A 17,053-nucleotide genomic window follows, 5' to 3' on the forward strand; every position below is an offset into this window, starting at 1 on the left:
GATTTCCCAGATCTCATTAAATAGGCTTTTCCCTATGTCCCTCTCTATCTTGGAGACAGGCTGCTCTGACCCACCCTCCCTACACCCCCCAGTTAGTACCCAGTCCTGTCTCTCTGGAGCTCCTGTCCTGCTGGCGGGGAAGCAGGTTAGCAGCACAGAGAAACATGCACACAGACATGCTCTTTATTACCAACCTTGGTTATAGGACTGAATGGCTGTGGGTGTGCAGTGAAGCCCCCTTTTATTGTGTCTGTCAAGGTCAGAGTGGGAAGAGATATGTCAGAAATTCCCATGTGTCACATCCACGCAGCTCCATTGGTGCTGCTGTCCTCCTGCCCAGAGAGACACAAAAGGCAAACCTCGCTTTTATCTCACTGCAAATGCGGGCTGGTTATTTTTACTCCTGTATTGTCAGGCGAGTACAAAGGCAGAGGGAGGCTCCAGTCTTGGGAGTCAGCACCGCTCTCCAAGCCAGCCTGTGCCTTGCTGATCTGCAGGGGACAGAGGTACAAGGGCTCTACCTCTCTCCTCTGCCTTCACCTGACATTGTCTGTGTCTCGCCACACGCCTCAGTGCCAGGAGAAGCACAGCCTGGGCAGGCACAACGGCTCCCACACTGATCTCGAAGCCGCACTTGCCCCGAGCTTTTTCCTCTGCCTTTCCCTGGGCCAAGCTCCCACTGATTTCAATGGGCACAGAGCTAAGGAAGGCATACACGTTTGGACCTTTGGTTTAGCTCTTTTCTGCTTTCCTTCTTCTCACAGGGCTCAGGTTGGTTCCTGGGAAGGTAAGTGACTCTGGAACGTTTGGCACCCAATGTTAGACCCCCAAGAGCCTTTTCTCTTGCTGGAGCAGAATCGCCGTAGGTGATATTTTTAAGAAAAAGGGACCAAATCTCCCATCACACCATGGCGACCCCACTGAATTCAGTGAGGCCAGTTGAATGAAAGCACCATGCACCCAGATAGTGTCTGCAGTACAGATGGGCTGTGGCCTTGAAATCTGCACCCAGATGTGAACTGTTGATAGTGATGATGAGCTCCAGTGAGTTGCCTCAGCCCCTTGGAGGTACACCAGCCAGCTTTGAAATCCAACTGGGCTTCTGGATCCAAACTGCCCCAGATTTCAGAGGGGTCTTAGGATCTGGGATTGTTCTGTGTGGCCAGGTCTAGCTGATAAAACTGAAGCTCTCCCAACCCTGACACAGCCTGGGTGGTCGTATAAGAGCAGATCACTGGGTAACTAACAAACAAAGATTTGACATTTAACATCCAACAGGGTAGCTGCATAAATGAGTACAGCTCAGTCACTGCACTTTCTGAAAACCATATCAAATGGAGATGATAGGGCTGGTCCAGGCCAGTAGCTGAGGTCTGGGATCACCCTGGGCTGTGGGGCATCGGGATCCACTACCCCAGTTTTGGGATCCCCTGTTACCACGAAAAGCCGGGTAATAGTAATGGGGAATTCAGTTATTAGAAATAAAGAGAGTTGGGAGTTGTGATGACCAGGAGAACCGCTTGCCAGGTGAGAAGGTTGCAGATCTCACAAGATATCTAGACAAACTTATGTAGAATGCTGAGGAGGAGCCGGTGGTCGTGGTATGTGAAGGTACCAGTGACACAGGGAAAGGTAGGAGAGAGGTCCTGAAGGTGAAATTTAGGCTGCTAGGTAAGAGATTGAAAACCAGGACCTACATAGCAGCATTCTCTGAAATGTTTCCAGTTCCACGCACAGGGCCAGTTAGACAGGCAGAACTGCAGGGTCTCACTGTGTGGATGAGACGATGGTGTAGGGACAGCGGGTTTAGATTTATTAGGAACTGGGGAACCTTTTGGGAAAGGGGCACCCTATACAGGAAGGATGGTCTCCATCTAAACCAAAATGGAACCAGATTGCTGGCATGTAAAATTAAAAAGGTTGTAGACATGGGTGGCAGGTATCAAAGGCGGGAGGGGAGGGGCTGTGCCTCCCCAAACAGCCCTGTGTGGTCCTGCCCACAATCTGCTCCCAGGCCTCCTCCTGCTTCCCAGCATTCTGCGGCTGGGGAGAGGGCACCGCACTGGCCGGCTGCCCAACACTCTGGAGCTGGGGGTGGGGACCGCACGGCCCGCCTGCCCGGCACTCCAGGGCTGGAGTGGGGGGCCATGCCACCTGCCTGCCCAGCACTCCAGGACTTCCAGGGGGGCTGCGCCACCCGTCTGCCTGGAGCTCCAGGGCTTGGGGGCTTCAGGGTGGCCCGGGGCTAAGAGGGGGCTCTGGGCTCTAGCGGCAGCAGGGAGGGTGGGGCCTTGGGCCGAAGGGGTGGGCCACGCTGGGGGCTAGCCTCCCCATGCCCAGGGTTAACCTTCCACCCATGGTTTTAGAGGATTTTTTAAACTAAGGGCTGGGGGAAAGCCAACAGGTATGGAGAGCACATCGTCTGGGTGCAGACGTCCCTTAGGGATGAATTTATTAAAGGAGGAAGTCTATATCCTAGTAAAGAGGTACAGGTAGGAGCCAGTGACGAACAATCAAACATAAAAGTGTCCCATTTAAACATAACACATGAAGGAAGCAACTGAATATTGACAAAATGTACAAGTGCTTATATACAACTGCTAGAAATTGAAATACTAAGATGGGTGAACTAGAGAGCCTGGTATGAAATGAGGATATTGATAGCACAGGCATCACGGAAGCTCGGCGGAATGAGGATAGTCATTCGGACACGCTTAATACTAGGGTACGAAATATACAGGAAGGACAGGGTAGTTTGTGCTAGTGGGGGAGTGGCACCATGTGTTAAAATGGCACAGAGTCAAATAAGGCAAAAATCTTAGATAGAACAAACCATCCCGTAGAATCTCTAGGGATAGAAATTCCAGGCTTGAATACTAAGAGTACAGCAGTAGGAATATATCCCCAACCACTCCTATGCTGGTAACAGTGACGGTGAAATACTAGAGGAGATTACAGCAGCTACAGAGAGGCCCCTACAGAGCCCTCGAGCCCCAGACTTGTAAAGCTACTAGCCAGCTAATGGCTATACGCTGCCCCACTGCAACCAACTTGTACTTTACAATAGACACAGACCATGGGAAGTCCCGCCTCAAGGGGTCTGACAAGCAGCGGCCCCATGGCCCCTGATTGGCCCCCTGCCCTATATAAATCCCAGGGGCATTCCAGGAAGTGTCCAGGTAACAGTGTGGCTCTCTTGTAGCTGCTATGGTCATTCCTGCCCCTGGCTTTGACCTTGGCTTTAGCTGGACTTTGCCTCCAGACCGTGACTTAGACCCTTGGTAGTGACCCTGGTCTGGAACCTGATGACACACTTTACTGCTATTCCCAGACTCAGGTTTGATCCTGCTCTGATGCTTAGTCCCAAGAAGTGTCCTTGATCGGGTCCTGACAGCTACAAAAGCAGAAACTGCAGTAATAATGGGTGACTTTAACTACCCTCATATTGACTGGGTACATGTCAGCTCAGGGTGTGATGTAGATGTAAAATTTCTAGACACCATTAACAACTGCTTCTTGGAGCAGCTAGTTCTGGAACCCATCAGGAGAGAGGAAATTCTGGATTTAGTTCTAAGTGGCTCACGGGAGGTCCAAGAGGACACTAGAGCTGAACTGCTTGGCAACAGTGGCCACAACGTAATTAAATTCAACATCCTTTTAGGGGGGAAAATACTAAAGAAACCCACCATGGTAGCGTTTAACTTCAAAAAGGGGAACTACACAAAAAATAGGAAGCTAGTTAAATGGAAATGAAAAGGAACAGTCACAAGAGTGAAATGCCTGCAAGCTGCATGGGAACGATTTAAAAACACTGTAACAGAGGCTCAAACTAAATGTATACCCTAAATAAAAAGAAAGGCAGTAAGAGGATCAAAAAAATGCCACCTTGGCTAAACAGCAGAGGCAAAAAGGCATCCTTTAATAATTAGATGTCAAATCCTAGTGAGGAAAATAGAAAGGAGCATGAATGCTGGTAAGTCAAGAGTAAAAATATAATAACGTAGGCCAATAAAGAATTTGAAGAGCAGCTAGCTAAGGGCACACAAATTAACAGAAAAAAAAGTAAGTACATCAGAAGCAGGAAGCTTCCCAAACAATTCAGTGGGATCACTGAATGATCAAGGTGCTAAAAAAAAAGGAAGACAAGGCCATTGTGGAGAAGATAAATGAATTCTTTGCATCAGTCTTCACAGCAGATGTGGAGGGAGATCCCCAAACCTGGGCCATTCTTTTTAGATAACAAATGTGAGGAACTGTCCGAGACTGAGGTATCAGTATGGAAGGTTTTGGAACAAACAGATCAAAGTAGACAGTAATAAGGCACCAGGACCAGATGGCATCACCCAAGAGTTCTTGAAGGAGATCAAATATGAAATTGCAGAACTACTAACTTTAGTATGTAATCTATGGCTTAAATCAGCCTCTGTACCAGCTCCAGAGGTGATCCTGGCAATTACAGGCTGGTAAGAATAATTTGAACTATAGCAAAAGAAAAAAATCATCAGACAAACATGATATGTTGGGGAATAGTCAACATGCCTTTTGTAAAGGGAAATCATGCCTCACCAATCTATTAGTGGTTAAGCATCTTTCAGGGAGTTAAGCATCTGAACAAGGGTGATCCTGTGGATATAGTGTACTTGGACTTTCAGAAAGCCTTTGACAAGGTCCCTCACCAAGCAGTCATGGAATCAGAGGGAAGCTCTTCTCACGGATCAGTAACAGGAAACAAAGGGTAGAAATAAATGGTCCATTTTTCAGAATGGAGAGAGGTAAATAGTGGGATACATAATAGTGTACAGGGACCTGTGATGATCAATGTATTCATAAATGATCTGGAAAAGGGGGTGAACAGTAGGGTGGCACAATTTGCAGACCACACAAAATTACTCAAAATAGTTGAGTCCAAAGCTGACTGAAGAGTTACAAAGGGATGTCACAAAACTGGTGACAAAATGGCAGATGAAATTCAACGTTGTTAAATTCAAAGTAATGCATATTGGAAAAAATAATCCCAACAATACATATATATAAAATGATGGGGTCTAAATTAGCTGTTACCACTCAAGAAAGATCTTGGCGTCATTGTGGATAGTTCTCTGCAAGCATCCTCTCAATGTGCATTGGCAGCCAAAAAAGCAAACTGAATGTTAGGAAAGGGATAGATAAGAGAGAAAATATCATAATACCTCTGTATAAATCCATGCAGTTCTAGTCACCCCATCTCAAAAAAGACATATTAGAATTGGAAAAGGGGCAAAGAAGGGCAATACAAATGATTAAGGGTATAGAACAACTTCCATACTCGGAGAGATCAAAAAGATTAGGACTGTTCAGCTTGGAAAAGAGAGAACTAAAGAGGGATATGACAGACGTCTATAAAGTCACAAATGGTGTGGAGAAGGTGAACAAGGAAGTGTTATTTACCCCTTCACACAACATAAGAACCAGGGGTCACACAATGTAATTAATAGGCAGCAGGTTTAAAACAAACAAAAGGAAGTATTTCTGCACAGTCAACCTGTGGCACTCACTGCCGGGGGAATGCTGTGAAGACCAAAGGTAAAATGGCTTAAAAAATAATTAGATAAATTCGTGGAGGACATCAGTGGCTATAAGCCAAGAGGGTCATAGAGGATGTGGAAAAAGCTAATGTACTCAATGCTTTTTTTGCCTCTGTCTTCACGAACAAGGTCAGCTCCCAGACTGCTGCACTGGGCAGCACAGCATGGGGAGGAGGTGACCAGCCCTCTGCGGAGAAAGAAGTGGTTCGGGACTATTTAGAAAAGCTGGACGAGCACAAGTCCATGGGGCCGGATGCACTGCATCCGAGAGTGCTAAAGGAGTTGGTGGATGTGATTGCAGAGCCATTGGCCATTATCTTTGAAAACTCCTGGCGATCCGGGGAAGTCCCGGATGACTGTAAAAAGGCTAATGTAGTGCCCATCTTTAAAAAAGGGAAGAAGGAGGATCCTGGGAACTACAGGCCAGTCAGCCTCACCTCAGTCCCTGGAAAAATCATGGAGCAGGTCCTCAAGGAATCAATTCTGAAGCACTTAGAGGAGAGGAAAGTGATCAGGAACAGTCAGCATGGATTCACCAAGGGCAAGTCATGCCTGACTAATCTAATTGCCTTCTATGACGAGATAACTGCTCTGTGGATGAGGGGAAAGCAGTGGACATGTTGTTCCTTGACTTTAGCAAAGCTTTTGACACGGTCTCCCACAGTATTCTTGCCAGCAAGTTAAAGAAGTATGGGCTGGATGAATGGACTATAAGGTGGATAGAAAGTTGGCTAGATTGTCGGGCTCAACGGGTAGTGATCAATGGCTCCATGTCTAGTTGGCAGCCGGTATCAAGTGGAGTGCCCCAAGGGTCGGTCCTGGGGCCGGTTTTGTTCAATATCTTCATAAATGATCTGGAGGATGGTGTGGATTGCACCCTCAGCAAGTTTGCAGATGACACTAAACTGGGAGGAGAGGTAGATAAGTTGGAGGGTAGGGATAGGATACAGAGGGACCTAGACAAATTAGAGGATTGGGCCAAAAGAAATCTGATGAGATTCAACAAGGACAAGTGCAGAGTCCTGCACGTAGGACGGAAGAACCCCATGCACCGCTACAGACTAGGGACCGAATGGCTCGGCAGCAGTTCTGCAGAAAAGGACCTAGGGGTTACAGCGGACGAGAAGCTGGATATGAGTCAACAGTGTGCCCTTGTTGCCAAGAAGGCCAATGGCATTTTGGGATGTATAGGTAGGGGCATTGCCAGCAGATCGAGGGACGTGATCGTTCCCCTCTATTCGACATTGGTGAGGCCTCATCTGGAGTACTGTGTCCAGTTTTGGGCCCCACACTACAAGAAGGATGTGGATAAATTGGAGAGAGCCCAGCGAAGGGCAACAAAAATGATTAGGGGACTGGAACACATGAGTTATGAGGAGAGGCTGAGGGTACTGGGATTGTTTAGTCTGCGGAAGAGAAGAATGAGGGGGGATTTGATAGCTGCTTTCAACTACCTGAAAGGGGGTTCCAAAGAGGATGGTTCTAGACTGTTCTCAGTGGTAGCTGATGACAGAACAAGGAGTAATGGTCTCAAGTTGCAGTGGGGGAGGTTTAGGTTGTATATTAGGAAAAACTTTTTCACTAGGAGGGTGGTGAAACACTGGACTATGTTACCTAGGGAGGTGGTGGAATCTCCTTCCTTAGATATTTTTAAGGTCAGGCTTGACTAAGCCCTGGCTGGGATGATTTAGTTGGGGATTGGTCCTGCTTTGAGCAGGGGGTTGGACTAGATGACCTCCTGAGGTCCCTTCCAACCCTGACATTCTATGATTCTATGATTCTACGCTCCGGATGTCTCTAAACCTCCAACCGCCAGAAGCATCTGGCACTGACCACTGTTAGAGACAGGATACCGGACTAGACGAACGGTTGGTCTGATCCATATGGTCATTCTTATGATCTAGTCCCCCAGGTCTGGCATCCCTTGAGCCATGGGGCATAGGGATCCAGTCTGTCAGGTCTCCACCTTCCTGCACTGTGGGGCTTCTTGACCCACAGTGCTGGAGTTAGATCCATCTGCTAGATTTGATCCCAATCTCAGAACAGGCCAGAGTCTGTTTCTGGACCTTGGTAGTGAAACGTGGCCCACACACTGTGGCTGTCTGCTGGCAGGCTGGCCCACAGGCTTCCCCCACACTGCACTGTCTGGAAGAGGGGCACACAGACACTGCTGGGAGTTGTAGTTGTGATGAGTGGGGCTGACAGCAGGGCAGCATTTAGCATTTCAGGGGGCTGGGCTGGTTTTAGCACCTTTGGTCTGGTGTGTTTAAGAAGGAAGCCAGAATAGGCATGTTTCCACCACTGTATACCAGCACATGAGAAATGTACCCGCTCCTCCAAAGCCAGGCCCTTCTGAGACAGCCATTGTGGCTCATGGACACAGTCATGTGGCTAAGAGCAGCACCCTTTGTAATCCAGCCCTAGTCACAAAAAGTCAGGGGTCCAAATCCAGCTGCTCCGCTGGCTGCTGTTCACTATCTGTCACTCAGACACGTCCTGTGGCAAGTCAGAGGATGGGCATTGTTTGCAAAGCAGCTTCTCTTCTTGGCTGATACCAAGACGTTTTTACCCACGTGTGTCCATGGGCACATGGGCCCTGACCCAAACACATGCACAATAAACAGCAGCAGCCTCCGAAGCAGCAAATACCAGCAGAGCTGCCCCCTCAGACCTCTTTTAACCCAGAATTTATGGCTACAAGTGTGCGTGGCGGGGCCATGCCCAGACTTTGCCCAACCCAAGGCCAGGAGCCACTGGAATAAGGATGAGTTGCCATGGAATGCACTGCAGAACTCACTGCGGCCACCCAGTATGCACAGTGGGCCCCTCTGGGAGAGCTACTCAGGGGGGGTAAGGCTGGTGGCAGCAGGCCCATAACTTGCCTGAATATGGTGGGGGGTTTTGATCCCAGAGGTGACCTGTTCCTCTTGGTCTCCCTCCATTGTAGTCTCTGCTAAGGGGCACACTTAGATTGACTTCTTTTTTAAATTAATCTATAGACCGCATCTTTATCAGCTCTCTCCCCCTTCTCCGAACACTCCTGTCTGAGGATCCAGAAGGCACTCTAATAATCGGACACAGAGAAAATGCATCTCAGACTCTTCAGTCTGAGATTCTTTTCTTATCACTTTTTCTTATGCTGTCACTCTAGTTCCCCACATAGTGCCTCCAGCCCGTCTTTCTGTCTCTCTCTCTCACATCCTGCGGCTCTTCCATGCGGTTTTTCTCCTGTGCCAGGTTTGGTTGTATTCCCAATGTCCTCACGGCACAGACAGCATTACCACTGAACCTTTGGGAAATATTTGCTTCCTTGTTTACACCTTCTGTTAAGACTGGGGGTTTGAGTCGAGGATTGAGGTTCGGCATCCTGGGCTCTCAGCCCCGCTGGACAGACTGGGGGCATGGCCAGGTCTAGTAATGATAACCATTTCCGCTTTCTGGACGTTACCACTAGTGGCTTTTCTAATACATATATGGCCTCTGCTGGTACCAGAATATACCCAGTGGGGGTGGGGAAAAAGGAATGGCCTTAGTTTCCTGGGTATTTTTACCTTCCAGGTGTCTGCGATGGAACCTAAAATAACCTGTTCACTTGAGAGTTTGCTCACACCAAGAAGAATCTACCTTCCCTAGCCAAGAGTGGTTCAGTGTTCTGGGTTGGGCTGGGAGAGCATCCAGCCCTCTTCCTAGGGAGGCAGTGTGGCCAACTGGATAGCGTTTGGCACTGGGCATCAGGAGATCTGAGGTCTGTTCTTGGCTCTGCCACTAGTATGTTGAGCGACCTTGGCAAGTTACTTTGTTTTTCTGTACCTCAGTTTCCCCTGATTGAGGTCTATGATAATAGCAAGAGATTAATTATTGGTCACTTTGCATGGGCTGAAGCACAGAATCTCTGCTTTAGCCAATCATCAGTTAATGTTCATCCCTGTCCAGGGTGAAAATCGATTTGTTAAAAATCCAAGGGCCTGACCCACAGCCCATGGACATAAATGGGAGACATTGGAGGGGCCCCATATCTCCCTATTGATGCATTTCTGTCTCTCTACCCTCCCAGTTCAGAGACATCCTTGGCAGACTCCACCTAGGGCTAGTGACCCTCGGGCTACGCTGCTGTGGTGTGCTACGCTCTGCGGGAGGAGGGGAGGGAGACAAAGAGTACGTGGTGATGATACATTGCAGTGGCAGAGCATGGGTGCAACACCACTGAAGTTACACTGGAGAATCGGGTCCTATACAGCCACAGGCCCAGAGAGTGAAAGGTATTTAGGTGTCGCTGTGCTCAGCGTAGCAATGTCTAACTGATTTAGGAGCTTAAAGCTCATTTTCAAAAGGGGTTTCGGCACCAAAATCCCATGGATGGCTGGAGTTTAGGCTGAGCCCCTTTAAAGCCTGGGTCCAAGAGCTGTCCTACGGCTAACTCCTCCAGCTGCCCAGCCCCCACGGGCAGGTCCCATTTAGCCTTGCTTTAGCCAGCTGAGGCACAGGGAGGCACGTGCCTCTCGCGAGGTCGCCCAGCACGTCAGCTGCTGACCCAGGGCTGGAGCCAGCCCAGCCCATGCACGTCCCCCCAAGCGCTGCGGCCTCCCCTGGTGCAGGCACAGTGGCTGAGCAGCCACCTTCCCCCGCTCAGCCCCTCCACTGCATTAGTGCTAAGGCCGGTGTGCTTTGGGTGACTCCTGCTGCTGTTACCGCCAGGCCCAGTTCCTTCCCCGCCGCACGGACGTTCTGTTGGGCCGCCCGAAGGGAGGAGGGAAGGGGAAAGGGAATCCAGCAGCTGCGGGAGGGAATCCCTTTGGCGTCAGGCTCGGGCGAGCCGGAATGTGCGATGTGGTTCTGGTGCTGTGGGGGACGCGGCGATGTGCGGCCGGGAAGGGCTCACCGGCCCAGGCAAGGCCCTGCACGTGGTGAAAAGCAGGCCTGGGGGTGGGTCTGGGTGAGGGCTGGTCGGGGCCTGTTGCTGAGGCTGGGGAGCGGGGTGGGGGCTGAAGCAGGAGTCGGAAGGGAAAGAAGCGGCTGACGCTGCACCGCCCCCATTTCATGCTGGTGCGATGTCACTGAAAGCAGCGGAGTGACACTGGGGCAATGCAGAGGGGAATCCGGCCCGTTGCTTCCAGGTCTGGGGGGAGAGGAACTTGAGATATTGTGGCTTGTCCCTGGGACAAGCAGCCTGTCCAGAGACAGTAGTTGCTTCTCACTCACCTCTCCTGGCTCTCCTCAGTGGCTCTGGTGTCCCTACGTCTTGGCTGACTGGCCCTCCCTCCCGCAGGAGCTGCTTGGCACCTGGCTTAAGCCTGTGGTTCATGATGATGACAGTAGCGTGACTGGGAGGGTACAGGGCTATTTCCCCCCTGTCTCCCCCAGGAGGAAACAGGCCTCTCCTTCCAGAACATGACCAGGCCCACAATCCTCTCCTCCCACAAGAGGCCAGCCTCAGTTACAGCATCACTGGGCAGTGGCCAGGAGCCAGACTGGCCCCTGCTCAATGAGGTGTTTTCCCATCAGTTCAGTTGCCATGTGCCCCAAAATAAGTTTCGATCCCTCTGAGACAGTTCGCGTCTAAGGGACTTTGGCATTTGATGGGAATAAGAATGACCTCTCCCGTGAAATTCCCAGGGCATCCCTGAGCCAGGGCTAGCTCCCCGAATCCCTGCTGGAGAAATAGTTCCCATTAGGCATCTCTGATTAGCGGCAGGAAGGGGCAGTTCCCTGAAGAGTGCCACACTTAACATGTCGCTGCTATCAGCTACCATGAAATGTGCTGCGAGCAAGTGCTAAGGCTGCTGATTAGATAGACCCAATCTGCAGCAGGGCTATTTCAGGCATATTTCCATTTAGTAAGAGTACCTACTTCAAGGGAGACAAGGCTGGGGTGACATATTCCTGCACTAGCTCCCCAACGCTGCACCAGGCTGACAACAAGCTGACTGAATCATGACCCAGCTAATGTGTAGCTGCGATGGTGGAGGTGGGATTCTTGCAAAAAACAACAACAACCCCAAATGCCCCCCAAAACCTCGGCCCATGGTTTCTAGGAAACCCGTATGCACCTAGACACAATCCCACCTTCCAGGAACGCAGCATGACAGTGCCTGGAATGCAGCCAGTTCCAGGGGCTGCTCCGTTCATACACCTTGCATAGTCCCTGCCCCTTCTGACCATGGGAACTGGGGCAGAGGGAAAATAAGAGATAAGGGTCTTAGATCTTCCCAGCTGGTGTCACTCCATTGACATCAACAGAGTTACACCTGATTTACGACAGAGTGAGAAGAGAATCGGCCCCAAGCTCTTGATTGTGAGAGAATGAAAAGCGGATTTTTGTGCAGGACAGTCAGGTCCACCAGCATGGACTCTGAGACCATCGGAGCTCCCAAACCAAGCAAGGTTGGGCAGAGACAGTCCTTTGATGCCAGACAACTGGTGCTGTAGGAAACAGTGCTGAGATCTTGGAAAGAGGTACCGCTCCTCTGAGGTGCGGGGTGCAGTGCCCCAGCATGGGGCCAAAGGGGCACGTGCTGTCAGAGGTGAAATGTAAAATTAAAGATCACCTGTGGTCATTACAAATCTCCTGGCACTTCCCAGAGAAGTGTTGTGGGGGTGCTACCCCTGGAATCCTGCCCCAGGTCAAACTCTGGCAGAATGCAGGTGCCTTTCTTTCCTCATCCTAGCTGTTGTGAGGTGGTGGTGGTGTGTGCTGTTAATCAGCTGCTGCTTCTCACCCCAGAGGTGGCTGCATTTTGGTCACGAGAGAAGAGATCCATATATTGTGTGTATATTTGTGGGTTAACGTTATAAAGCTTCATGATGGCGGGGCGGGGCTGGGAGGGGAGAAGTGCGACAGATCCTAAGTGGGGCCCCTAGGTGCTACCAAGAGTGCAGAATAATAGTAATAGACACAAGTTGTTCTTGCCCTCGGTGTTCCCATGACAACAGCACTGAGTGCCTGAGCAGCACCCATACCTCCAGGCCCTGGCTAAATAGAATGAGGGATTGTTTCCTTAAATAGTTAATTTTACTGTCAGGCACAAAGCAGTTCAAGCATGAATTCCAGAAACATGCCCAGCTCTAGCCCCCATAGGCCCAGAGGGCCTCACAATAAGGGCTGGGTTTTTAAAAGAAGAGAAGCCCAAGGTCTGTGTGCATTTTTTTGTGTGCCCACGTGCATGCCTACATTTACACACGCAGTCCTTGTGATTGCACACGCACAACATGCTAATTGCACACATAAATGTAGGTGCACACATAAGCCTCCACTGTAAAACCGAGGCCCTTGAAAATGTCCTAGTTTTAACAGGCAGGGAAAACAGATAGAGAAATTCTATGAGACATTACAAGCTGAGGCAGCTAAGCTACGCATCCCAGAAAGTGACTATTAGGCAGGGGAAGCCAGGCGTGTTTGGGGTTTGTGAAATCTTTCAGGGGGCGGGGAGTTTGCCAAACGTTGGTTTCATGAAACATTTTCCCAAGGGAATGAAATTGTAATGTTAAACTGAATTTAAAAATCACATTTGTCTGAAATGTTTGTTACCGGCTCCTTTTACAAGATGACTAAAATGGAGCTGCTTTGAATTGCACCTGCGGAGGATCTGGTGCTATATCTCAAAGAGATGAGGGAAGATACTATATTACTCCGTTTTTCCAGCTACTCTGTTCTTTGGACAGCATTGGGTGTATGGTCAGTGTGACTGCTTCCCCTACAGCCAGGCAGATTCCCCTGGGGTGAATTTGCTGGGTGGGAGCTGTCACACAGCGCAGGGAGCAGGAAACATTTTTAAAAATACAGGATTGTGATTGTGAAACCCCAAAGCTCAGCAGGAGGACCCAAAGTCAGGTGTGGGTCAGTTTCTAAATACCTGATTATATTCCAAGCTGACAGTATCTCTTTAAAATGTCTTTTCACTAAAGAGAACTCTGGGGCATGCAAACAAGTCTCTTGTTTGAAGAGACTCTGGTCCTGTTTCTAGGACAGCTAACCCGTGGTGCAGCAGGTCTAATCTCAGTCTTTGGCCAGAACCAGTGATGCTCAGGTTCTGGTCCAGCTCTAGCCCATGTGATCTTCCCAGTGGACTCTAAACTTGGCTAAAGGAATTCTCCTTTCCACAGTGTGTTTAATTCAAGTAGACTAGAGAGGGAGAAAAGCCTGGCATCTGGGCTAGACACCCAGGGATCAGGGGGATACTGGGTAGTTCAGGCTAGGGGTCAATCAACTTTATTTTAAGAACCTGATACTGAATGAAAGTGAGCCGCTAACGCGCCTTGCTCGCTCATTGGGGAAGGGCAGCTAAGCACCTTAAACTCCTGTCTGGACAGTGTAATTAAGGCATGTGCCGCAGACACTTGCGGCTGGGGCTACTGTTGTTCTGAAGACCCGCAGTTATTCTAAGGTCTCCATTCTCCAGAGTTATTTTGAATAGCAGCCCGTGTCAGATTCCAGGAGTGCAGCCGGGTGTCATCCATGTAAAACATACAGTTGTTGTAGATTATCATGCATGCAATGCCAACGCGGGGCTGCCGAGCGGGGCACAGAGGTACTCTTTGTTCAGCCACAGCCCCCGCTCTGGTTAAACAGCCCCCTGGGTGAGCCAGTTGTGACACCTCCCCTCCCCCAAAAGCCACTTCAATGGAGCTCTTGGGATGGGCTGCCCCCACCCCCATGGCTGATCCTGCTTATTGGCCTTTGGTTTCCTGACTCAGTATCCTGCCTTTGTGTTTGCCTGCAGCACACAGTGCCCCACCAAGTGCCCAGACCCAGGTGGAAGTAGGCAGGTAAGAGCACAAAGAGGCGGGGGCTCCCGCCCCCATTGCTGACCTTGTGCTGAGTGAGGAAACAGGCGGTGGAGTGCATCCAAGGGCCACGTCAAAAGCTGCAGCAGCCTGGCCTAGGCCATGTCACATGTGTTATTCGATGAGTGTCCGGGCAAGACACGGGCTCCAGAGCAGAAAGTCCTCCCAGCTGTATCTAGCCATTCCAGAGTATCATCAGCATCAAGCCAACTCTGGGATAAGGGCTCAGAGATGCTTCCATGCAGCATGTTTGATCAGGCTGAGCCCAAGTTCTTGGGAGTCAGTTTGCCTGTCTGTGGGAGACACAGTCAGTTCCCTAAGGAGTGGGGTCTGGTGCCTGCCACGTGGACTTGATAATGTGACCTGGTGTCACTGCTTCAGGATCTTGGGGCAAATTAATCTCACCTAGCAACAGCTCTTTGCCATTAGATGGCGCTGTCCTTAAACAGGGCTCTCCCCATAATACAGCTAGAGATGCTGAGGCCTGGCACACAGCGAGGCAGTGGCAGAGCTCAGATTAGCACCCAGGTCTCCACAGGCACCCAAGGCCCAGACCACGGCTGCCTCCAGTCCGTAGTTAGGACATCATCGCAGTTGTGGCTTGCTACCTTTTTCTGCTCTTGCATCAGTTGTGTTCCAGAGAGATTGCATTGTCTCCTCTGCACCGTAGGGAGCTGTGAGGGAGCTGGTGCTTCCCTCCTCATGGCCAGGCCTTACCCCACTGACTGCACACAGCCATCTGGGCAGCATTCCTTTTCCGTTCTCTCTCGTATCTCATCTTCTCCTCTGCTCAGGCCACTCAGACACACCAGCCCCAGTGACCCAGCACCCTGCAGCTCCCGAAATACAGATGGAGCGCACTGGTTCTCACACACTTCCCTACTGGAGACCATTCCTTAAGGGAGATCCGCCCTGGTGCTCTCCCCACTTGAACTCCCCTGCAGCGGTTCTTGTACTTAACTCCATGGAGAAGCTAGAAAGAGACAGAATCCAGGTAAAAGCTGGGCTGGGCTGGGCACAGCTGCTTGGCTTTGTGCTTTATTTCCTCTGCCCGGTGCAGGGCTTTACATTTATTGGCCCTGAGTCTTCACTCCCAACCTGAATGCCCCAGCGCTCTGGTAAGACCTGTGGGAAAGAGAACTGTGCATCTGTGTCCATTGACAGGAGGACAGGAAGTAACGGGTGTAATCTGCAGCCAAGAAGATTGAGGTGAGATATTAGGAAAAACTTTCCTCCTCTCAGGGTAGTTTCGCTCTGGAACAGGCTTCCAAGAGAGGCTGTGGAATGCCCACCATTGGAGGTCTTTAAGAACATGTTGGACAAACATCTGCCAGGGATGGTCTAGGTCTATTTGGTCCTACCTCAGTGCCGGGGCTGGCCTCCCTTGACGACCTGTCATGGTCCCTTCCAGCCCTGCTTTTCTGCGATTCTATGACACTCAGAACATGGCACTAGCTCACACCAATCAAGAGAACCGAACCTGCTGTATTGAAGGGGGTGCTGGCCAGCTCCTGGGGATCCCTAACTCACGTGAGCAAAGCCAGCAAGAGATAGGGAGCAAGGATCTAGGGTTAGCTCTCTCCGCACTGAACATCAGGGGCCATGCTAGGCATGAGCCCAGTCCTGGTGTGGAGATTTGAACTCACAACTCACTGGCTGAGAGGGAGGAAAGCCAACCCTGACACAGGCGCTGCAGTCAATACATCGTGGTGCCCAGGCATGTCTGTCTGGTATCTCACGGCTCCATTTGGCGTCTGGGGCACTTTTGCAGACCCTGTGTGATTTCATTGTTCCTGTTCTCACTCTGGGGAATGTCTCCAGCAGTGAAGGCTGAGAAGAATCCCTTGGCATTTCCCACACTGCAGATAGTCTGCAGGTAATGCGTGATTCCCACCTGCTTGAGCACAGTGGTCCTGCCCCTTGTGGGAGATCACCCTTTCTAGGACATGCCCCAGCTCTGGACACGTTTGCATAGTGTGGCCTCTTTGTACCGCTTTGCACGCACAGTCTCATATGGGCAAAATGACATCGCTGATGCCCTCCCCACCCGCTCATGCCAGTCTTGGCTGAGCACTTGGGATCGGTATATGTGAAATAGTGACGCATGTGGGATTGCATTTAGTCAATGATGGGCTGGCCTTTTGCTTGCCTTTTCCCTACTGCTGAGATGGGGATCAGGTCCTGGCATGACACTGGATTTCACCAGTCCCCTGGCTTGCGGGACGCAGGATCGTGGTCCCCCACTATCCAGATTCCATTATTAATGAGAATACCTGAAGCCACTGCTCTGTGGGTCAAGACTGCAGCAGTCACTGTGACTCATAGATAATGCCCCCTGCCCTCAGCTGCAGGGTGAAACCTGGAGGGAATCACAGAGGTAAACAACTGGGATGAGGGGTTTTATTGCTCTTCCTTGCAGAGCATCATTGCAGCCAGGAGAGCTGGTGTCAGTCAGGAGTAACTCCCTGAAGTTACACTGGTGTAAATGAGAGGGGACTCGGTGCCCAGGACTGCAGGCAGACACGCTCCATTGACAGCACAGCACGCTCTGCATTGTCATTTCTTGGGGGCCACACTCCTTTGGGAGTCTGGCAGGTTATTTGTTCTCTGTCTGACCTTTGATTAGAACCTCACTCGACCATGGTGTGACCGTACCCCTGTGCTGATGATCACACTGCATGGGAGAGACTGGAGGAGACTCCTGAGAG

General features: G+C 50.5%; 1 protein-coding gene across 1 annotated transcript in view; it reads right to left on the minus strand.

The window, feature by feature from the left end:
• Positions 1-332, minus strand: part of MYH7B (myosin heavy chain 7B) — a 52,119-nt gene extending 51,787 nt beyond the window's left edge. The window contains exon 1 of the mRNA XM_048820658.2: positions 195-332. Coding sequence (XP_048676615.2) covers positions 195-293 — 99 coding nt within the window. The 5' untranslated portion in view covers positions 294-332. The remainder of the gene's footprint in view (positions 1-194) is intronic.
• Positions 333-17,053: the final 16,721 nt, after the last annotated feature.

Source organism: Caretta caretta, chromosome 13 (genome assembly GCF_965140235.1).
Source record: "Caretta caretta isolate rCarCar2 chromosome 13, rCarCar1.hap1, whole genome shotgun sequence".
Classification (NCBI taxonomy): domain Eukaryota; kingdom Metazoa; phylum Chordata; order Testudines; family Cheloniidae; genus Caretta; species Caretta caretta.